Source organism: Monodelphis domestica, chromosome 1, assembly GCF_027887165.1.
Source record: "Monodelphis domestica isolate mMonDom1 chromosome 1, mMonDom1.pri, whole genome shotgun sequence".
Classification (NCBI taxonomy): domain Eukaryota; kingdom Metazoa; phylum Chordata; class Mammalia; order Didelphimorphia; family Didelphidae; genus Monodelphis; species Monodelphis domestica.
In genome coordinates, this window is record NC_077227.1 from 395,171,195 (window position 1) to 395,190,882 (window position 19,688).

At 39.5% G+C, this 19,688-nt stretch overlaps 1 protein-coding gene across 3 annotated transcripts in view; it reads right to left on the reverse strand.

The window, feature by feature from the left end:
* The window catches only part of GGT7 (gamma-glutamyltransferase 7), a 48,705-nt gene that overhangs the window by 3,496 nt on the left and 25,521 nt on the right, over nt 1–19,688 (reverse strand). For all 3 annotated transcript variants that reach the window (XM_056822001.1, XM_056821997.1, XM_056822004.1), the window contains exons 9-13: nt 17,318–17,445; nt 16,869–16,957; nt 2,552–2,701; nt 2,212–2,329; nt 1,358–1,495 (exon numbers count right to left, since the gene is read on the reverse strand). In XM_056822001.1, the coding sequence (XP_056677979.1) occupies nt 1,358–1,495; nt 2,212–2,329; nt 2,552–2,701; nt 16,869–16,957; nt 17,318–17,445 (623 nt within the window). The remainder of the gene's footprint in view (nt 1–1,357; nt 1,496–2,211; nt 2,330–2,551; nt 2,702–16,868; nt 16,958–17,317; nt 17,446–19,688) is intronic.

The following is a 19,688-nucleotide window of genomic DNA, read 5'->3' on the forward strand; positions in this document are numbered from 1 at the left end:
TTCAACTTAAAAGTGCATCATACTTCCTAGCCTTGTGACCCTGGGCAAGTCACTTAACTCCCATTGCCTAGCCTTTATTGCTCTTTTACTTTGGAATCAATATAAAGTGTTCATTCTAAGACAGATGGTAAGGATTTTTTTAAATTGTCACAGGCCGAATTTGTTCTTCCCAGAGAGCCTGTTATGAAACATTTACCAGCACACTCCTATCAGCTAGGTAGTGCATTAGACAAATTAAAATCTTGCTTTAGCCATTTACTGTCTGACCTAGGGAAAACTGTTTAACCTTTTTGCCTCAGATGCAAAATGGGGATAGTAATATTACCCACCTTCCAGGGTTGTTCTGAGTATAAAATGAAATATTTGTAAGACATTTTGCAAACTTTAAAGCATTACGTAAATATTAACTAATATTATCATTAATATTTATCAAAGCACTTCCTTATCACCATCTCAGACACTAATACCACTCCTTAGAGTCAGGAAGGTCAGAGATTAGTGTTCTGATTTGACTGAGGGGGAAAGTGAAATCCAAGGAAGCAAACTAACTTTTCCATTAGCCATAAAGTTTGTGGTAGATCTTAACTAGAACCCAGGGTTGACCCTCTGCCCCAAGGTTCTTTCATTATACCATGCTGCTTAACCTTGCCTAAGAATAATAGCTCACATTTCCACCATGTTTTAAGGTATACAAGCCACTTTACACACACTAGCCAGACAGATTAAACATTGCAAGTATTATTCTGTCCATTTCACAGATGATGAAACCAAAGCAAAGAAATGTTTGATGATTTGCCCTTACTCAAACAGCTAGCGTCAGAAATACAATTGGATTCCTATGCTATTAATAATAATAGTAGTAGTAATTGCTAATATTTTATGTAGCATTTACTATGTACCAGGCACTATGCTAAGCACTTTACAATTATTATCTCATTTAATCTTTACAATAACCCCAGGGGAAAGGTGCTATTATTATTATTTCCATTTATGAATGAGAAAAAGAAGTCAGAGATTAAGTGACTTGCCCCATCACAAAATGTCTGAGGTGGAATTTGAACTCAGATCTTTATGACTCCAGGCCTGGCACTCTATCAACCCTATCACCTAGCTGCCCCACTAATTATCTCTCATTTCCTAGGAAAACAGAGTGACAGACCCAAAGTTATCTAAAAAACTGAGAGAAAATTTAGGTGAAGTAGACCTGAGAAGGGGTGTGGGTGGAAGGGGAGAAAGGAGTGGATGCAGCCCTTGACCCTCTCCCATTCCTAATGAACAACATGAATCCCAAGGCCAAGGACTTTAGGGCTCTGCTCCCATGCTTCTCCGTCAAGAGGGACAAAAAGGGAGGGCTCACCTGGGTGAGGCTGCTAAGTCCTCGGGCAGCACCATTGGCTCCCAAAGCCAGGTAAGTCCCGCAAAGTCCTTCAGCTGGCCTCACCACTGTGGGCAGCAGGAAGGACAGTGGCCTCTTCCCAGGATGAATGGCATTTTCCTGTCATAGTAACATAGATTTCAGGAGTGATGGGAGGGGACCCTGAACTGATTCCCTTTGTCCCCAGTTTCTTCCAGGTTCAAAGAAATTTTGAAGCCTAGCTCTGCCAGTGGCCCTTGTCTCCCTTGGTCTCATTCAGCTGTCTGAAATGGACAGTTTCCCCTCCCCAGGGCCATCTGGGAGATAAAGGAGATTAGGTTGGGCACAGAAGGATGAGAAAAGAAACTGGGGAGAAAAAAATAAGGGACAGGGGACAGAAGGAAGCAGCCCAGTGAACAAGGCCATCCCTTCAGGAGGCCGTTCCTGACCATCCAATCCCTAATGATGTCTCAAGCAAGAATTAAATTTGGGGAAAGAGAGACAAGTCATGTTATTTTTACATGTAGTTCAAGGGCTACATTCTCCCCAGGTAGGGTAAGCAACCAGCACAGGACTGGGCATATAGCTGGCTCATTCATTCATTAAATAGTTTCTGAGAACCTGCTGTGTACAGGGACCTGAGCAGCATACTTTGGGATGCAGGGTGAGGAAAGGAGGAGATAGAATAGAAGAATAAAATTAATAGGTGAAGAAAGAGATAAGAATTAGGAACAATGTGTTTGATGGGGAGCTAAGGTGTTTGAGGCAATTTAGAGGATTATCCTATAATACAAGAGGAAAAAGAAGAGAGAGAGGAACACAGGTGGGTAGGGCAGGTGGACCAGCCTAGAAAGTACCAGGCTGGGTGCTGAATGGTTTGCAGTTTTATTGGGCCAGGAGAAGTCCAACATCTGGCTGTTTAGCAGGATCCCAGAGGGCGTGATGAGGCCACTGCCGAAGGGGCGGTTCAGTGAGCTGCAGAATGACAGGACACATAGATAACACCCCATCTCCCTGCTGGCTCTTCTCCACGGAGAGTGCCCAAAGGATTGGCATTGCCCTCCCCACATCCAATCCCAGTTCCCTGTTCCAACAAAGAAGAAAGAAGACACTTGCACTGGGTAATCCCTGCTCTACTTCCCCAGCCTGACCAGGTCTCTGAACTCTGGGTTCAAAATTCAGGACACTAGACTGTACCTGACCACAGCTACAATGAAGTCATCAGGCCCCATCACCAGCACCTGAGCAGCTGTGGCACCACCATCCAACTCATAGGCAGGGAGCAGTGAGCCGGGGTCCGCCTGTGAATCGTTGATATGGCCTCGAAGGTACCCAGCCTCCAGCTTGCTGTAAAGAACACAATGGAGAGAGCTGAGAGAGTCAAGGAGTGTCAAGGATTTGTCTAGGGGCCAAGTGGGACCTCGACAAAGCCCGATTGATCAGTTTCCATACTCTCAGGAGAGGCAGGCTAAAAAAAAAATGGGGGGGGGGGTGAAAAGTGTGTGTGTGTGGATAGAGCTGGGATTATACTCAAATCAGAAGACTTAAGTTTAAATCCAACTTCAGACACTTACTAGCTGTGTGACCCTAGGTTATCCATTGAACCCTCTTTCCCTCAGTTTTCTCATCTGTAAAATGAGCTGGAGAAGGATATGGAAAACCACTGTCTTTTCAGTATTCTTTTCATGACTACTATTGTTATTGTGCGTGGCAACGAAGTGACACAGTGGATGGTGTCAGGCCTAGAGTCAGGAAGACTCATTGTTTTGAGTTCAAATATAACCTCAGATACTTACTAGCTGTGTCACCCTGAATAGGTCACTTAACCCTGGTTGCCTCAGATTTCTCATCTGTAAAATGAGTTGGGAAAGAAAACCACTCCAGTGCCTCTAACAAGAAAACTCAAAATGGTATCATAAAGAGATAAAATACAACTGAAATGACTGAACATCTATCACATATACATATACCCAGGCTCACACATAGGTATATGCAGTATATATACACTGATACACATGCATCAATGTGTACATATACATATGAAGCTAGATGCATGAAGATATGTTTCTACACATACTGCTAGATGCATGCAAACATACATGCCTGGTCTGACTACTCCTCTGTCCTTTCTTAGCTCATCATCCCTATTATCCCCAAAGCTTTATTCTGGAACCTTTTCTTCCCTCTGTGTTGGTGACCTCATCAGCTCCAATGAGTTTAATGATCATCTCTATGCAAACAATTCATAAATCAATTTATACAGCCCCAGTCTCTTCCGAGCTCCATTCCTACCACACCAATTGTCTATTGGACATATAAAGCTAGATGTCCCAAGACATCTCAACTTTGACATGTCCAAAACAGAATTCATTACCTTTTCCATAAAACCTACCCCTCTTCCAAGCTTCCAGGTTTGTCACAGTATTCTTGACTCCTCACTTTCCCTTACCCTAGATTTCCATCAGTTACCTAATCTTTTTTATTTCTACATTGACAACATCTCTCATTTCTGACCCTTTTTCCTTATTCCTACATCTATGATCTTAGATCAGGCCTTCATCATCCACTGCTTACACTATTATAATGGCCTTTTATTTTTTTTTTAAACCCTTACCTTCTGTCTTGAATCAACACTGTGTATTGGTTCCCAGGCAGAAGAGTGGTAAGGGCTAGGCAATGGGGGTGAAAGTGATTGCCCAGGGTCACACAGCTAGGAAGTGTCTGAAGCCAGTTTTGAACCTAGGACCTCCTGTCTCTAGGCCTGGTCCTCAATCCACTGAATCACCCAGCTGCCCCTTAAAATGGCCTTTTAATTAGTCCCCTTCCCTCATGTTTTTCCCTACACCATTCTGTCCTTCACACTTCAGCCAAAATGATTTTTCCTGAGCATATTACTCCCCTACTCAATAAACTCCAGTGGTTCCCTACTACTTCAAAGGTAAAATTATAGACTTCTCCACTTAGCTTTTAAAAGCCTTTCATAACTTGGCCCCAACCTATCTTTTAAGCATCCTTACGTATTACTTCCTTTCCTTTACTGTATGGTCTAGACCAGAGATGACAAACCTTTTAGTGACCATGCTCTGTGCTCTGCCCCTCCCAGAGACCCTGGGCAACCCCCCACCTTACCCAGACAAGGGAGGAAGTGCTCCCATTAGGCTACTGGGCAGAGGGGCGGGTGAAATGAAAAAAAAATACCCTCAGCTCAATGGAGAGGAGGAAGGGTACAGCTCCTTCTAGTTCTTGCTAGTAACAAATTTTTATGGGCAATGGCTTGAGTGCCCACAGAGAGGTCTCTGCATGCTGGGGGTTTTTTTGGCACATGTGCCATAGGTTCACCATCATGGGTCTAGACAAATTGGTCTTTTCTCTATTCCTTAGGTAAAGCCTCTATTTACCAGCCTTTGCAATAGCCAGAGATTCTCTGACTCACAGATTTTCTCACTTCCTTCAAGTCAAATTAGGACAAGTTGATAAACATTTATTAAGCATTTAATGTATGCCAGGTAATATGCTAAATGCTAGAGAAAAAGAGGCAAAAGCAATCCCTGCCCTCAAGAAGCTCACAGTCAAGTAAAGGAATTAATATGAAAATAATTATATACCAATAATATATATAAAGGATAAATTGGAAGTCATCTCAGAAGAAAGATATTAAGACGGACTAGGAATGCAGCTAGGTGTCAAACCTGTAGTCAGAAGGACCCGGTTTCAAATCTAATTTCAGATACTTTCTAGCTGGATTACCCTGAGCAAGTCACTTAACCTCAATTGCCTAGTCCTTACTTCTCTTCTGCCTTGGAACCAATACTTAGTATTAAGGTTTGGTTTTATTTTTATTTTTATTTTTTTATATTTATATTTATTTATTTATTTTTAATTTTTTAAATTTAATTATATTTTATTTTTAAAATTTATATTAATTTTTAAAAAAAGACTGGGAAGAGCTTCTTGCAGAAGGTAGAATTTTAGCAGAGATTTGAAGGAAGCCAGGAGGCAAAGACAATGAAGGAGAATATTCTAAGTATGGGAGTCAGACAGTGAAAATGCATAGAGCTGGGAGATGGTATAGAGAACCAAAAGGAAGCCAGTACCACTAGAGTAAATTGAGGGTGGAGGTTGTAAGAAGATTTGAAATTTATTAGGACAGGTTACAAAAGGTTTTGAAAGCCAGAAATTTTTAGATTCAGTTCTGAGGAGATAATAGGGAGCTACTGGAATTTATTGAATGAGGGAAAGAAAAATGCAGTCAATTCTGTACTTCAGGAAAGTCTCTTTATTAGCTGAGTAGAGGGTGGACAGGAGATGGGAGAGATTTGAAGCAGAGACTAATTAGAGGGCCGTTTCAATAATATTTGTGTGAAGTGATAAAAGCCTACACCAGAGTAGTGGCAGTGTCAGAGGAGAGAAAAGGGTACATGAAATGTTACAAAGGAATAAATGACATTACTCAGCAATAGATTGAATAAGAGGGATGAGAGAGAATGAGAAATCAAAAATGACACGTAGGCAAAAATGAGCCTAGGTGATTGTGAGGATGTTGGTAATCTTTTTTTTTTTAAACCCTCACCTTCTGTCTTGGAATCAATACTGTGTATTGGTTCCAAGGCAGGAGAGTGGTAAGGACTAGGCAATGGGGGGTCAAGTGACTTGCCCACAGTCATGCAGTTAGGAAGTGTCAGAGGCCAGAATTGAACCTAGGACCTCCTATCTCTAAACCTGGCTCTCAATCCACTGAACTACCTAGCTGCCCCCTAGATGTTGGTAATCTTGACAATAGGACATATCCAAGTCACATTCAACAAGATTGATGACCACAGGAAGCATGCACAAAAAAACAAGGCAATTTTAGCTCTCTCTCTAGTTTAGGGCACCAAGAATCCTAATGAGATAACCATTCAATGAATTAATAGCAGAGAAGGTTTATTCTTACCTCCTAATGTACTCACTTAACACCCCACTGCCAAACATGATCCCATAGCACAGCTTACAAATCAATACACAGGCTTGCAACAGAATTAAACCCTACCTATTGTCTCCTCATAGTATCATAGAAAATCAAAGTCAGAAACTTACTTAGGCTATAACAGCAGCTCAGTAGCACTCTGTGCTATAGTAGATCTCAGACAACTAAAGAACAAAGGAAACTGGGGCAGTGTAAAATGGAGACTTGAATCCAGGACTTCAATCCCCAGGAGTCCTTGCTCCACTTCCCCAGAATGCTTTGTAATCTCACTGAATTCTCACCTGGGCTGAGAGCAAATCATTATTTAAAGGGTCTCTGCCCATGGTGGGGCCATTCTCTTCCTGTCTCTGCTGGCAAGCAGATGCATCTCATGATGTGAGTGAAATTGAATTGGGCCTTTCGGCCCACCTGGCACGTGACTTTCTTACTTGTATTTTTCTTAAATTCTCAACCTTAAATAAACCTCTAAAAATATAATACTCCTTGCAGAGAGAAACTAATTTCTACCTGCCTCAGTTTCTCTAAATTTTAATCTTAACAGTTGGTAACCACGAAGGGATAAAATACTCTCAATCTTCTGATTCTTTTATTTACTGATCTTTAGTTCAGCTTTAATAGCCAATGCCTAGAATTTTTTTTTAAGCCACGTTTCTCTGGTCAAGGTTTTTTTTACCCTTGCAAAACTGCTGCTCATTCCAGCCATTAGACAGCTCACCCCACCCGGCTGGGCCGCTTATCCCTACCTGCCTGCAACCATCCGCTCCAGACCGGTTTGCTGTTTGACCCGATTGCAGCTCTCCTGCCCACCCTAGCTGCCTGCTCCACCTCCCGGCCCTGCTGCTTGTCTGTGTTCCTGTCCTGGCCCTGTCTACCCCGTGTTCTCTCTCGCTCACCTGGCCTACCTGATTCAACCTAGATTGCAATCACCTGGTGACCTGCCTGCCCAACAAACTCTAGCCTTGGAGCAGATCACTCATCGCTCAGGACTCATTTCTACCAGCTGGTAACAAATGGGGGTATTGGCTCCATGTGGGCGGATTGGGCTCCACATGGGTGAATTGGAGCGTAGAAGGGGAGAGACAAGAGGGAAAGAAGAAAGGTTTTTTCAAGCAGGAACTTAAAAGCATAGCTATTTTACAAGGATATCTTTTAATTGCATTGATCCTTTTATTGACTTTACCTGTGTGCCAGGGAAAATATTCAGCTCCCTACAACCATTTAGCTAACAATGGGGAAAAAACTCTGCAGCTCAGTTCACTGAGAGCCAGGCTTAGAGATGGGAGATTCTCAGTTGAAATCTGGCCTGAGACACTTCATGGCCGTGTAGCCCTGAGCAGATCACTTGAACCTCCATTGCTTAACCATGACCAATCTGCCTTCTGACAATAGGCATCTAAATGTATAAAAACCCAAGGAACTTTAAAAAGACCAGAGGTTATATTTTTAAGGCATTTCAAACTCCAATGAAAATCTCTGTATTCTATTGCATTTTACTTTTTGTTTTGTTTATGGTTTAACTTTGTGATTTTAAGTTCATATATTACTGCATTCAATCTTATTCTGGTACACTGAATAATTTTAATGTGTTGAGTTTTAACTACTATTATATTCTGTTGCTTTTCCCCTATAACCATATTGAACAAATATCATTCTAATTAAGCCCATATCTGAAAACAGCCTTTCTAATTTTGACTTTGTAAATTGTCACACAGAGGATAGATGGACTTCATCAGAACTGGTTACAATTGTATAGCAATCTTTGGAGGATTTAACGTGCTAAATATCTCAATTGATTTTAAGAGTTTTTTAGACATGATTTTTAGAATTTTCTTAACAATCTCTGGTCATTTTTGCCTGCCCCTAACACGAGGTGTAAGACCCAGTCTAGTAGCTGAAGTGAAATACAATTATAACCCCCAACCTTCCTGCATTTCTAAATATGTGAATGGAAGTTGGGCAGTTAATCTCAGGGCATTTGTACCCCTAAAAAGCCTCCCAAAAAAGGAGCATCACGCATATTCTTCAGCTCATTACTTTACTTCCACCAGAATGATATCTAGATTTCTTGATGATGTTCTTAACCCAAAATAAGTTTTACTTTGTTTAAATACCAAGGTTGAAATATTTGCTACGTTTGTAAAAACTTGTGACAAATATCCATCAATTCATAGGCTTTTAAAAAATGCCTTACAGCAACTTATGTGAAATATGATAGTGTGCTTGTTTGCTATTGTAATTAATTGGGCTATTGAGAATTTTGGGGATATTGATAACTATATTTGTACTACTGTTCAATTCATTTGCTCATATTCACAGTGGATCATGGCCAGATATGAAGAGGAAATGGATCTCCTTTTTGGTGAGAAAGCTTTTTAATTTCTCTTGCCAATTGATTCACATACCTCATAACTCAGCCATGCATCCCTAAGTGATTCCTGTGTTTTTCAATCACCCTCAAGATGGGGAAATGTAAAAATGTTATTATTTTAAATTGCAAAGTTTAAATTTCTTTTAAGAAGAATTTTAGGTAAAGAAAGATGCTACCTCTCTGGATCCAGAAACTGAACTGTTGGAGAAGACACCATGAAGAAGCCTCCAGACCACAAGCTGCACAAGAAGATCAAAATTGAACTTTGGGTGTAGTTGATTGAACATTTATTTGTATGTATACTTTCATGCCAAAGGGGACTTCCCCCTAACTGGCTTTTTGTCAATGCATCTAGCAATTATTGGTTTTAGGTTTTTTTCCCCCCTCTTATCCTCAAATTGTTGTAATGTTTAAGTTGATTATGTTTTCATGATCCTTTTTGGGGAAACTTCTTTCCCAAATAATGATCAAACAGGGGAATCTAAAATGGAGACTTGAATCCAGGACTTCAATCCCCAGGAGTCCTTGCTCCACTTCCCCAGAATGCTTTGTAATCTCACTGAATTCTCACCTGGACTGAGAGCACATCATTATTTAAAGGGTCTCTGCCCATGGCGGGGCCTTTCTCTTCCTGTCTCTGCTGGCAAGCAGATGCATCTCATGATGTGAGTGAAATTGAATTGGGCCTTTCGGCCCACCTGGCACGTGACTTTCTTACTTGTATTTTTCTTAAATTCTCAACCTTAAATAACCTCTAAAAATATAATACTCCTTGCAGAGAGAAACTAATTTCTACCTGCCTCAGTTAACCTAAATTTTAATCTTAACAGCAGGACACTTATTCCAATCCAGTAAACTTGAGGGAAAGAGCCCAGCTTTCAATTAGGGTCAGTCCTATACCCCCAGAAATTAACTGGGTCAAAAGCAGGATGGCTATATATCTAAAACCAACAGCTAATATCATCTGCAATGGGGATAAACTAGATGCATTCCCAATAAGATCAGGAGTGAAACAAGGATGCCCATTATCACCCCTACTATTTGACATTGTACTAGAAACACTAGCAGTAGCAATTAGAGAAGATAAAGAAATTGAAGGCATCAAAATAGGCAAGGAGGAGACCAAGTTATCACTCTTTGCGGATGACATGATGGTCTACTTAAAGAATCCTAGAGATTTCAACCAAAAAGCTAATTGAAATAATCAACAACTTTAGCAAAGTTGCAGGATACAAAATAAACCCACATAAATCATCAGCTTTTCTATATATCTCCAACAAAGCTCAGCAGCAAGAACTAGAAAGAGAAATCCCATTCAAAATCACCTTAGACAAAATAAAATACCTAGGAATCTATCTCCCAAGACAAACACAGGAACTATATGAACACAACTACAAAACACTCGCCACACAACTAAAACTAGACCTGAACAAATGGAAAAACATTAACTGCTCATGGATAGGACGAGCCAATATAATAAAAATGACCATCCTACCCAAACTTATTTATCTATTTAGTGCCATACCCATTGAACTACCAAATACTTCTTCACTGATTTAGAAAAAACCATAACAAAATTCATTTGGAAGAACAAAAGATCAAGGATATCCAGGGAAATAATGAAAAAAAACACATATGATGGGGGCCTTGCAGTCCCTGACCTAAAACTATATTACAAAGCAGCAGTCATCAAAACAATTTGGTACTGGCTAAGAAACAGAAAGGAAGATCAGTGGAATAGACTGGGGGAAAGCGACCTCAGCAAGACAGTATACGATAAACCCAAAGATCCCAGCTTTTGGGACAAAAATCCACTATTCGATAAAAACTGCTGGGAAAATTGGAAGACAGTATGGGAGAGACTAGGAATAGATCAACACCTCACACCCTACACCAAGATAAATTCAAAATGGGTGAGTGACTTAAACATAAAGAAGGAAACCATAAGTAAATTGGGTAAACACAGAATAGTATACATGTCAGACCTTTGGGAGGGGAAAGGCTTTAAAACCAAGCAAGATATAGAAAGAATCACAAAATGTAAAATAAATAATTTTGACTACATCAAACTAAAAAGCTTTTGTACAAACAAAACCAATATAACTAAAATCAGAAGGGAAACAACAAATTGGGAAAAAATCTTCATAGAAACCTCTGACAAAGGTTTAATTACTCATATTTATAATGAGCTAAATCAATTGTACAAAAAATCAAGCCATTCTCCAATTGATAAATGGGCAAGGGACATGGATAGGCAGTTCTCAGATAAAGAAATCAAAACTATTAACAAGCACATGAAGAAGTGCTCTACATCTCTTATAATCAGAGAGATGCAAATCAAAACAACTCTGAGGTATCACCTCACACCTAGCAGATTGGCTAACATTACAGCAAAGGAAAGTAATGAATGCTGGAGGGGATGTGGCAAAGTAGGGACATTGATTCATTGCTGGTGGAGTTGTGAATTGATCCAACCATTCTGGAGGGCAATTTGGAGCTATGCCCAAAGGTCGACAAAAGAATATCTACCCTTTGACCCAGCCATAGCACTGCTGGGTCTGTACCCCAAAGAGATAATGGACAAAAAGACTTGTACAAAAATATTCATAGCTGCGCTCTTTGTGGTGGCCCAAAACTGGAAAACGAGGGGATGCCCATCAATTGGGGAATGGCTGAACAAACTGTGGTATATGTTGGTGATGGAGTACTATTGTGCTAAAAGGAATAATAAAGTGGAGAAGTTCCATGGAGACTGGAACAACCTCCAGGAAGTGATGCATAGCGAGAGGAGCAGAACCAGGAGAACATTGTACACAGAGACTAATACACTGTGGTATAATCGAACGTAATGGGCTTCTCCATTAGTGGCGGTGTAATGTCCCTGAACAACTTGCAGGGATCCAGGAGAAAAAAACACCATTCATAAGCAAAGGATAAACTATGGGAGTGGAAACACCGAGGAAAAGCAACTGCCTGAATACAGAGGTTGAGGGGACATGACAGAGGACAGACTCTAAATGAACACTCTAGTGCAAATACTATCAACAAAGCAATGGTTCAAATCAAGAAAACATCTAATGCCCAGTGGACTTACGCGTTGGCTATGGGGGGTGGGGGGGAGGAAAAGAAAATGATCTTTAACGAATAATGCTTGGAAATGATCAAATAAAATATATTTTAAAAAAAAAAAAGCAGGATGGCAAAACTCAAATTTCCTAGTATGAGAGTAAGCTGAGACAGCTTTAAAATATAAGCCAAAATGGCAGAGAAGGTACAAGGACCCATCTAATTTCTACTAAATTACCCTCCAAAAAGTCATGATATAACACTTCAAAACAAATTCTGGAGCAGCACAACCCACAAAATGACACAGTGAAATAATTTTTCAGCTCAAAACAATTTAGAAGGCAAGCACAAGGAATATAATGCAACAAGGTGAAGGTAGAGCACAGCATGCAAGGCAGCCCCCACTGTGGCATCAAGCCTTTGGCACCACTGAAACAGCAGCCAAAGTTTCAGGAACTCTTAGCCACAAATGGAAAGGTGGTCAGACAGCTGCTTAGAAGAAGATTACATGGGTCCCTTTGCTGGCTCTGGGTACAAGACTCGTGTTGCATTGCCCAAATGGTCACAGTCCTGGGGCCCAGTCACAGGGCAAAGAGGAGCACTAAGCATACACCAACACCTGTAACCACAGAGGAGCAAGGGATCCTGATCACAGTTCTAAGGAGTAAAAGAGTATTTGTGGTCACTCACAGACTACATCACAGACCCAGAGAGTATTAAACACAGCTTTCCTTACATCATACCACCTTGGAAGACCTGAAAGCAGACAGATCCCTAGAGCCAGTTCTGAAGGCAGTCACACAAAGAACCTGAAACTTAGAACAGTGCTCCCTTCACCACAGTTACAAAGGTCAACTTAAACAGTTTTTTTTAAACTAAAAGAAAAAGGCAGGAAAATGAGCAAATAACCAAAAAAGAAACAACATTGAAAATTATTTTGGCAACAGGGTAGACTCAGAAGAAGCCAACAAAAATCAAAACTGCTACATCTAAAATCTCCAAGAAAAATATTAATTGCTCTCAAGCCCAAAAAGAATTAATGAAGGAGCTCAAAAAGGATTTTAAAAAGTTGATCAAGAGGAGTAGAGGAAAAATTAGGAAAAGAAATGAGAGTGATACAAGAAAATCATTTTTTAAAAAGGACTCAACAACTTGGTAAAAGAGGCACATAAAAATACTGAAGAAATTAACATCTTAAAAAACAGTATAGGCCAGTTGATTAGAGGCACAAAAATCCAAAAAAGAAAAGAAATTTGGCAGAATTGGTCAAATGGGAAAAAATATTCAAAAATGCACTGAAAAGAAAAACTTGAAAAACAGAATTGGCTCTTTGGAAAAAGAGGTACAAAAATTCAATAAGGAAAAAAAATTATTTCCGAAATAGAATTGGTCAAATGAGAAAGGAGGTTCAAAAGCTCACTCAAGAAATCATGCCTTAAAAATGGAACTGGGCAAGTGGAAGCTAATGACTTCGTGGGATATCAAGAAACAATAAAAACAAAGTCAAGAATGAAAAAATAGAACAAAATATGAAATATCTCATGGGGAAAACAACTGACCTGGAAAAAAAAATCCAGGAGAGATAATTTAAGAATTGTTGGACTACCTGAAAGCCATTATAATTTTAAAAAAGAGCTTAGACATCATCTTAGACATCTTAGACATCATCTTTCAAGAATTTTTAAAAAAACTTCTGATACTCTAAAACCAGAGGACAAAATAGAAATGGAACGGATCTACCAATACCTGAAAGAGATTCCACTAGGATAGCTCTCAGGAATATTATAACCAAATCCCAATACTCCCAGGTTAAGGAGAAAATATGACAAGCATCCAAAAAGAAATAGTTCAAATGTCATAGAGCCATAGTCAAGATAACATTATACTTAGAAGCTTCTACATTAAAGGAGAAGAGGGCCTGGAATATGATATCCTAGAGGGCAAAGGAGCTAGGATTTCAACCAAGAATCACTTACCTATAAAACTGAGCATAATCCTTCAGAGAAAAAAATGGGTATCCAATGAAATGGAGGACTTTCAAACAGTTCTGATGACTAGACCAGAACTAAACAGAAAATCTGATTCTCAAAAAAATCTCAAAAGATTCAAGAAAAGTATAAAAAGGTAAACAGGAAAGAGAAATCAAAAGACATTCAACAAGGTTAACTATATACATCCCTACATGGGGAGATGATTCTTGTAACACCAAAGAACTTTGTTATTATGAGGGCAGTTAGAAGGAGTATACATAGACAGAAGTAAAGGTGTAAGTTGAATAGGATGGGATGATATAAAAAATAAAGTATAATTAAGGCATGAGAAAGAGGAATGCATTGGGAGGAGGAAGAGGAAGAGAAAACAGAATAGAATACATCATTGTATATAAAAGAGGCATGAAAGGGCATTGATAGTAGAGGGGAAGATGGGGGAGGTGGGGAGGAGAGGATGTAAACCTTACTTTTATCAGAATTGGCTCAATGAGGGAAAAACATACACAATCAATTGAGTATGGAATGCTATTTTACGTGTGACCCTGGGCAAGTCACTTGACCCCCGTCGCCTAACTTTTACCACTTTTCTGCCTTGGACATTGACTCCAAGACGGAAGATAAGAGTTAAAAAAAAATGCTATCTTATCCTACAGGAAAGTAGGAGGGGAAGGGGATAAGAGAAGGAGATGAGGGGAGTTGATAGAAAAGAGGGCAAATTGGGGGGAGTGGAAGTCAGAAACTAAACAGGGGTAAATAGGATGGAAAGTAATACATAGTAATCATAATGGTGCAAAAATGTTTTATGAGTCTCTAATAAAGGCCTCATTTCTCAAATTCATAGAGAAAAATGACTTGAATACATAAGAATATAAGTCATTCCCCACTTGATAAATGGTCAAAAGATATGAACAGTTCTCAAAGTAATTAAAAGTCCTCTATAATCATGCAAAAATGCTCTAAATCATTATTATTTAGAGAAAAGCAAATTAAAACAACTCTCCCTATACCTATGAAATTGACTATTGTGACAGGAAAAGGAAAATGACAAAACTTTGGAGGAGATATGGGAAAGCTGAGACAAGATAACACTGACAGGGGAGTTGTGAACCGATTTAATCATTCATGAGAGCAATTTGGACTCAGAAATATCAATATTAAGCTTGTATCCCAGAGATAAAAGACCAAAGAGGAAGGACCTCTCTATATAAAAATATTTAAAGCAGTTCTTTTTGTGGGGGCAAAAATTTGGAAAGTGATGGGATGCCCATCAATTGGGCAATGGCTGAGAATGTTATAGCATATAATTGTACTGGAATACTACTGTGCTGTAAAAAATGACAAACAGAAGGAGCTCAGAAAAACCTGGAAAGATTTATACAATCTGAAGCAGAAATAAACCGAACCAGAAGAACATTGTACAGTGATGGAAATATTGTCAAATGAACAGCTGTGAATAATAGCTACTCTCAGCAATATAATTATCCAAAAATTTCCCAAAGGACTCATGATAAAAGAAAAAAATGCCATCTACTTATAGAGAAAAGAACTGAGTCTGAATCCAGATCAAAACAAACTTTTTTTCACTTTCTTAATTTTTTTTCTATTTGTTTCCTTTCACAAAAGGATTAATATGCAAAAATGTTTTATATGATTGTACATGTAAAATCTGTATGAGATTGCTAACCATCTCGAGGGGAGTGAGGGGTTAGGGGAGGGAAGGAAAGAAAGAATTCAATACTCAATTCTGTAAAAAGTGTTGGAAACTGTTTTTACAAGTAATTGAGGAAAAAATAAAAATTTTTTAAAAATATATAATCACCAGGGAAACTACAATAAAAGGGAAAGGAGTAAGAAAGTTAGTGATAGCAGAATGGAAGGAAAAAAGACCTGAAATTGTCAAAGATCTCTAGAAGAAAGTTCAATAAAAGATATCTAGTATAAACAGAATAAACAAGGGAGATATTAATAGCAGAGAGGTCTCCACATCAGCTAAAACTACCCAGACATGAATGAATAAGTAAAACAGAGGAGAATAAATCAACACCTGATGAGGTAAAGGACCCTACAGATCCCTAAGAAAACATGGAACCAAGTAGGATATTCCTGAATGGAGAAGTAAGAATTGTGAAGTAGAATGTTTGGCCTGAACAGCAAGAATAATTGGCAGAATAGAAAAAACTTGAACCTACGGTGACAAATCATCTCCCCAAATAAACAAAAGAGAGAATAATTGATTAGGAATGTAAATATACAGAAAAGAATGACGATCTAGAAGAAGAGAAGTAAAATTTAATAGTATTAAAAGAAAACATGATATCTATACAAGCAAATAGAAGACAGAATACATAGAGACAATTTAAGGATTATAGTTCTCCCAGAAGAATGTGACAAGTCAAAAAACCTGAATACCATAATGCAGTAAATAAAGACAATAATAGGACATGCTCAAGATAATTCAAATACCACCTCCTACAGGAAACCTTTTTTTCCCTAATAAATTCTAGTGCCATCCTTCCTAATCTTGCATTTGTTATGTACATGTTTCTGCCTTAATAGCATATACATTCTTTGAGAGCAAGGATTATTTCCTTTCTTTTCTTCTTAAACTTTTACTTTTTGTCTTGGAATCAACTTGAAGTAAGTAAGGGCTAGGCAATTAGAATTAAGTGACTTGTCCAGGGTCACACAGCTAGGAAGTTTCTGAGGCCATATTTGAACCTAGGTCCTACCAACTCCAGGCCTGGCTCTCTATCTGATCAGCCACCGAGCTCCCCCTGGGGATTATTTTGTATTTGTGCTAGTACTTGGCACAATTCCTGGTGATTAATTATGTGGGTACACATGCACATATACAGGGTAAACCAAAGTTTTGAAGTTTAAGATTTAATAGCTTAAAACTGCACTAAAATTTTGGTACTCTCTGTGTATGCACACATGGTACTCTAAGATTTAGAGTTAGAATAGATCTTTGAAAATGCACACATATACCTAAATATACAGATACAAATATGGAGTGTGTGTCTGAGAAAATCAGAAGGAAGAGAAAGCCTCAGATAAATGCCTTTCTCAGTTCTCTCCACACTAGCATCCTATTCCCCAATCCTTCCTATTTCCTGGTCCTACCTGAGCATGTCTTCTGTGCTCTCAGAGATGGTTGAGTCATAGAAGGGATCTCCCAGTCTGCTAGCCAAGGCCAGAGCAATCTTCAAGGTCTGTGTTTACAAAGGCATGCAAGAGACAGCAAGTACATCAGGACCTCTTCTCTGCCTGTAACTCCCAGGCTCCAAAACATCCACGTTCCACCCCTCAGAATTCCAAAAACTCCCATTCCCTATTCCCAAAAAACCTTCACTGACCCCATGCCCCAAAGTCCTCCCCAGCATCCAACCCTCTTCCCAAAGACTGCTTGGTATCCCCAGAACTCTAAGGGAGAGGGTACTAGGGGATAGGAGTGGGAGTTAGAGTTTGGTGTCCACTGCATTCTCCTGGAAAGCAGGAACACCAGGTAGGACAAGGAAGCTGAAAGATATGTAAGACAGGAAGAATGGTGGAAAAGGGGAAGGAAGTCATACCTCAGCCACCCAGTGCAGAGCCTGCTCCCTGGACACCAGACTCGTAAGGTTGAAGCCCTCTAGGATGTTCAAAGCAGCAATGAGGGCAGGGCCCGTGTGGGGGGGTGGGGGACTGAGCACCAAGTGGCCTTTGAGAAAGAGAGAGGCCAAGTTAAGGAGGAAGGGGAAACAGATCTAGGCATAAGGTCAAAGGGGCAAAGGACTTTTCCTGAGGTAAAAAAGCTCAAATCAAACTCTTAGAAACTAAAGTCCTCATTTTATAGATGAGGAAGTGGGTTGAAAGTGAAAAGGGGACTTGCTGAAGATCACACAGTTAGTCATTGGTAAAGTAGGAGTTGGACCTCAAGAGGCCTTCTGATTTCCAGCCCAAAGCTTTGAAACTTTCAGAAACAAGGATCCAAAATATTTATTCATTTAGGTCAGGACTGGCCTCAAGCATGTACAGTGACCCATTCCAATCTACATCCTTGTCATAACCACCTACTCCTAACCTTCCCTACAATCCTACTTGACAAAGCCAAAAATGCTTCTAACAAAGACATGCCCAGTGAGATAAGGCCAACCCTGCTGATGCCATGCCGATTAGGTCCACTGTACATTTATATTATCTAACTTCCACTCCAAAACTCATCCATCAGTATGCATATCTGGAACAGCCAATTCAAGTGGACAATGAAGTGAGTACAGGATTAAATGGAAGGAGGAGAGGAAGCACAGGATAGCTTTCAGAAAATGTCAAGATTCTTTTAAGGAGTCCAAGCTTCTCCCTGAAACAAAGGCCTATCTTTCCGCAACCATCATTCTGGGACAACCATCATTCTGGTTGTGAGACATGGAGCACAATGGTCTCTGAAAAACTGAACATGAACCACAGAGAACCATATGGAGAGGCACATGCAACATGTAACCATTGGAGAACTTTAAAGAAGAACTAAAGTGAAAGGTGTCGTCAGGGGAATAAATATATAAGGAAAAGATGGGCTAGTTATATATCAAGGATGGGTAGTCATGTGCTCCACTGATCTCTTTGAAATATCAAGAGAAATTGAGGAAAGGCATTGGCTATGTGTTGAGAAGGAGGTCTAGCAGACTCACTGAAAGAAATGGTTAAGAGTTGCAGGGGATGGAAGACATGAAAAAAAGATCCAAACTTATGAGGACCCTCACTACAGCAAGGTAATCCTTTTACTCTTTTGTAATTGGCTTTCTATTGGAATAGTTGGCAATATTAGCAATACTCCACAGGAATTATCTCAAAGCTTCACTTCCCTCAAGCTTCCTACACCACCTTCTTCCCCTCCCTCTCAGTCAAGGACCTCATCTCATGTTACAGAGAAAATAGAAGCTATTCACCATGATCTCCACCCTTATTCTAGATATTAAAACTGTCATCATCCTCCCCCCTTCTCTTCCTTGTTCCAGTCAGATGAAAAGGTAGCCCTTCTCCTTAACAATGGCAAAACTTCTATAGCTTCCCTGTCTCTAATCTTCTACCCTTCCTTATGACGTGATTTACCTCCTTGCTACCTAAAAACATGTCTAGGTCTTTGGCATCTTAAAAACCTCTCATTTGACCCTATGATCTATTCAAGCTAGTCTAATGCCTTCCCCTCTTTCATAACCAGAACTCCAGAAAAAGCAAAGTAATCCACAATCATTGACTCTATTCTTTCTCCTCTTATTTCTCAATCTGCATTTGGTTTTTTGGCTCTCATCACTTAGTTGGAATCGTACTCTCCAATATTATGTTCTAATTGTGCAATCTGATGGCCTTTTTTTCTTCAGTATCAATTCTCATCTTTCTTGATGTCTCTGAAATGAATCTCTAAAGCATTTAAAACTTTCCCCCATCCTTTCCTAGAGAGTCTCTCCTCTCATGACATTGCTTTCATTATCCTCCTACCTATATGACCAATTCATTTGAGTTTCCTCATCACATATCACAGATTGCCATCTCATCCAACTGTGGCTGTACAACAAACTTCTTGATTGATCTCTCTGCCTCAAGTCTCTCTCCCCTCCAATACATCTTCCACATAGCTGTCAAAATGGTATTTCTATGACAGCATAGCTCTGACAATGTCATTCAATATCTCTACTTAATAAATTCCACTGGTTCCCCATTACCTTTAGGATCAAATATAAATTATTCTCTCTGGCTTTTAAAGCTCTTCACAATCTGCCTCTGGCCTTATTTTTCCAGCTTTATTCTAAATTATATGCTTTCATCACTCTTCCATTCTTCAGTTCAGCCAAACTTGTCACCTTCCTGTTTACATATCCCACATCATCTCTACCTCTTAGAATTCTTAGTTTTCTTCAAAACTGAGGTGAATTTTAAAAAATACGGACAAAGGTAATTTGGATAATT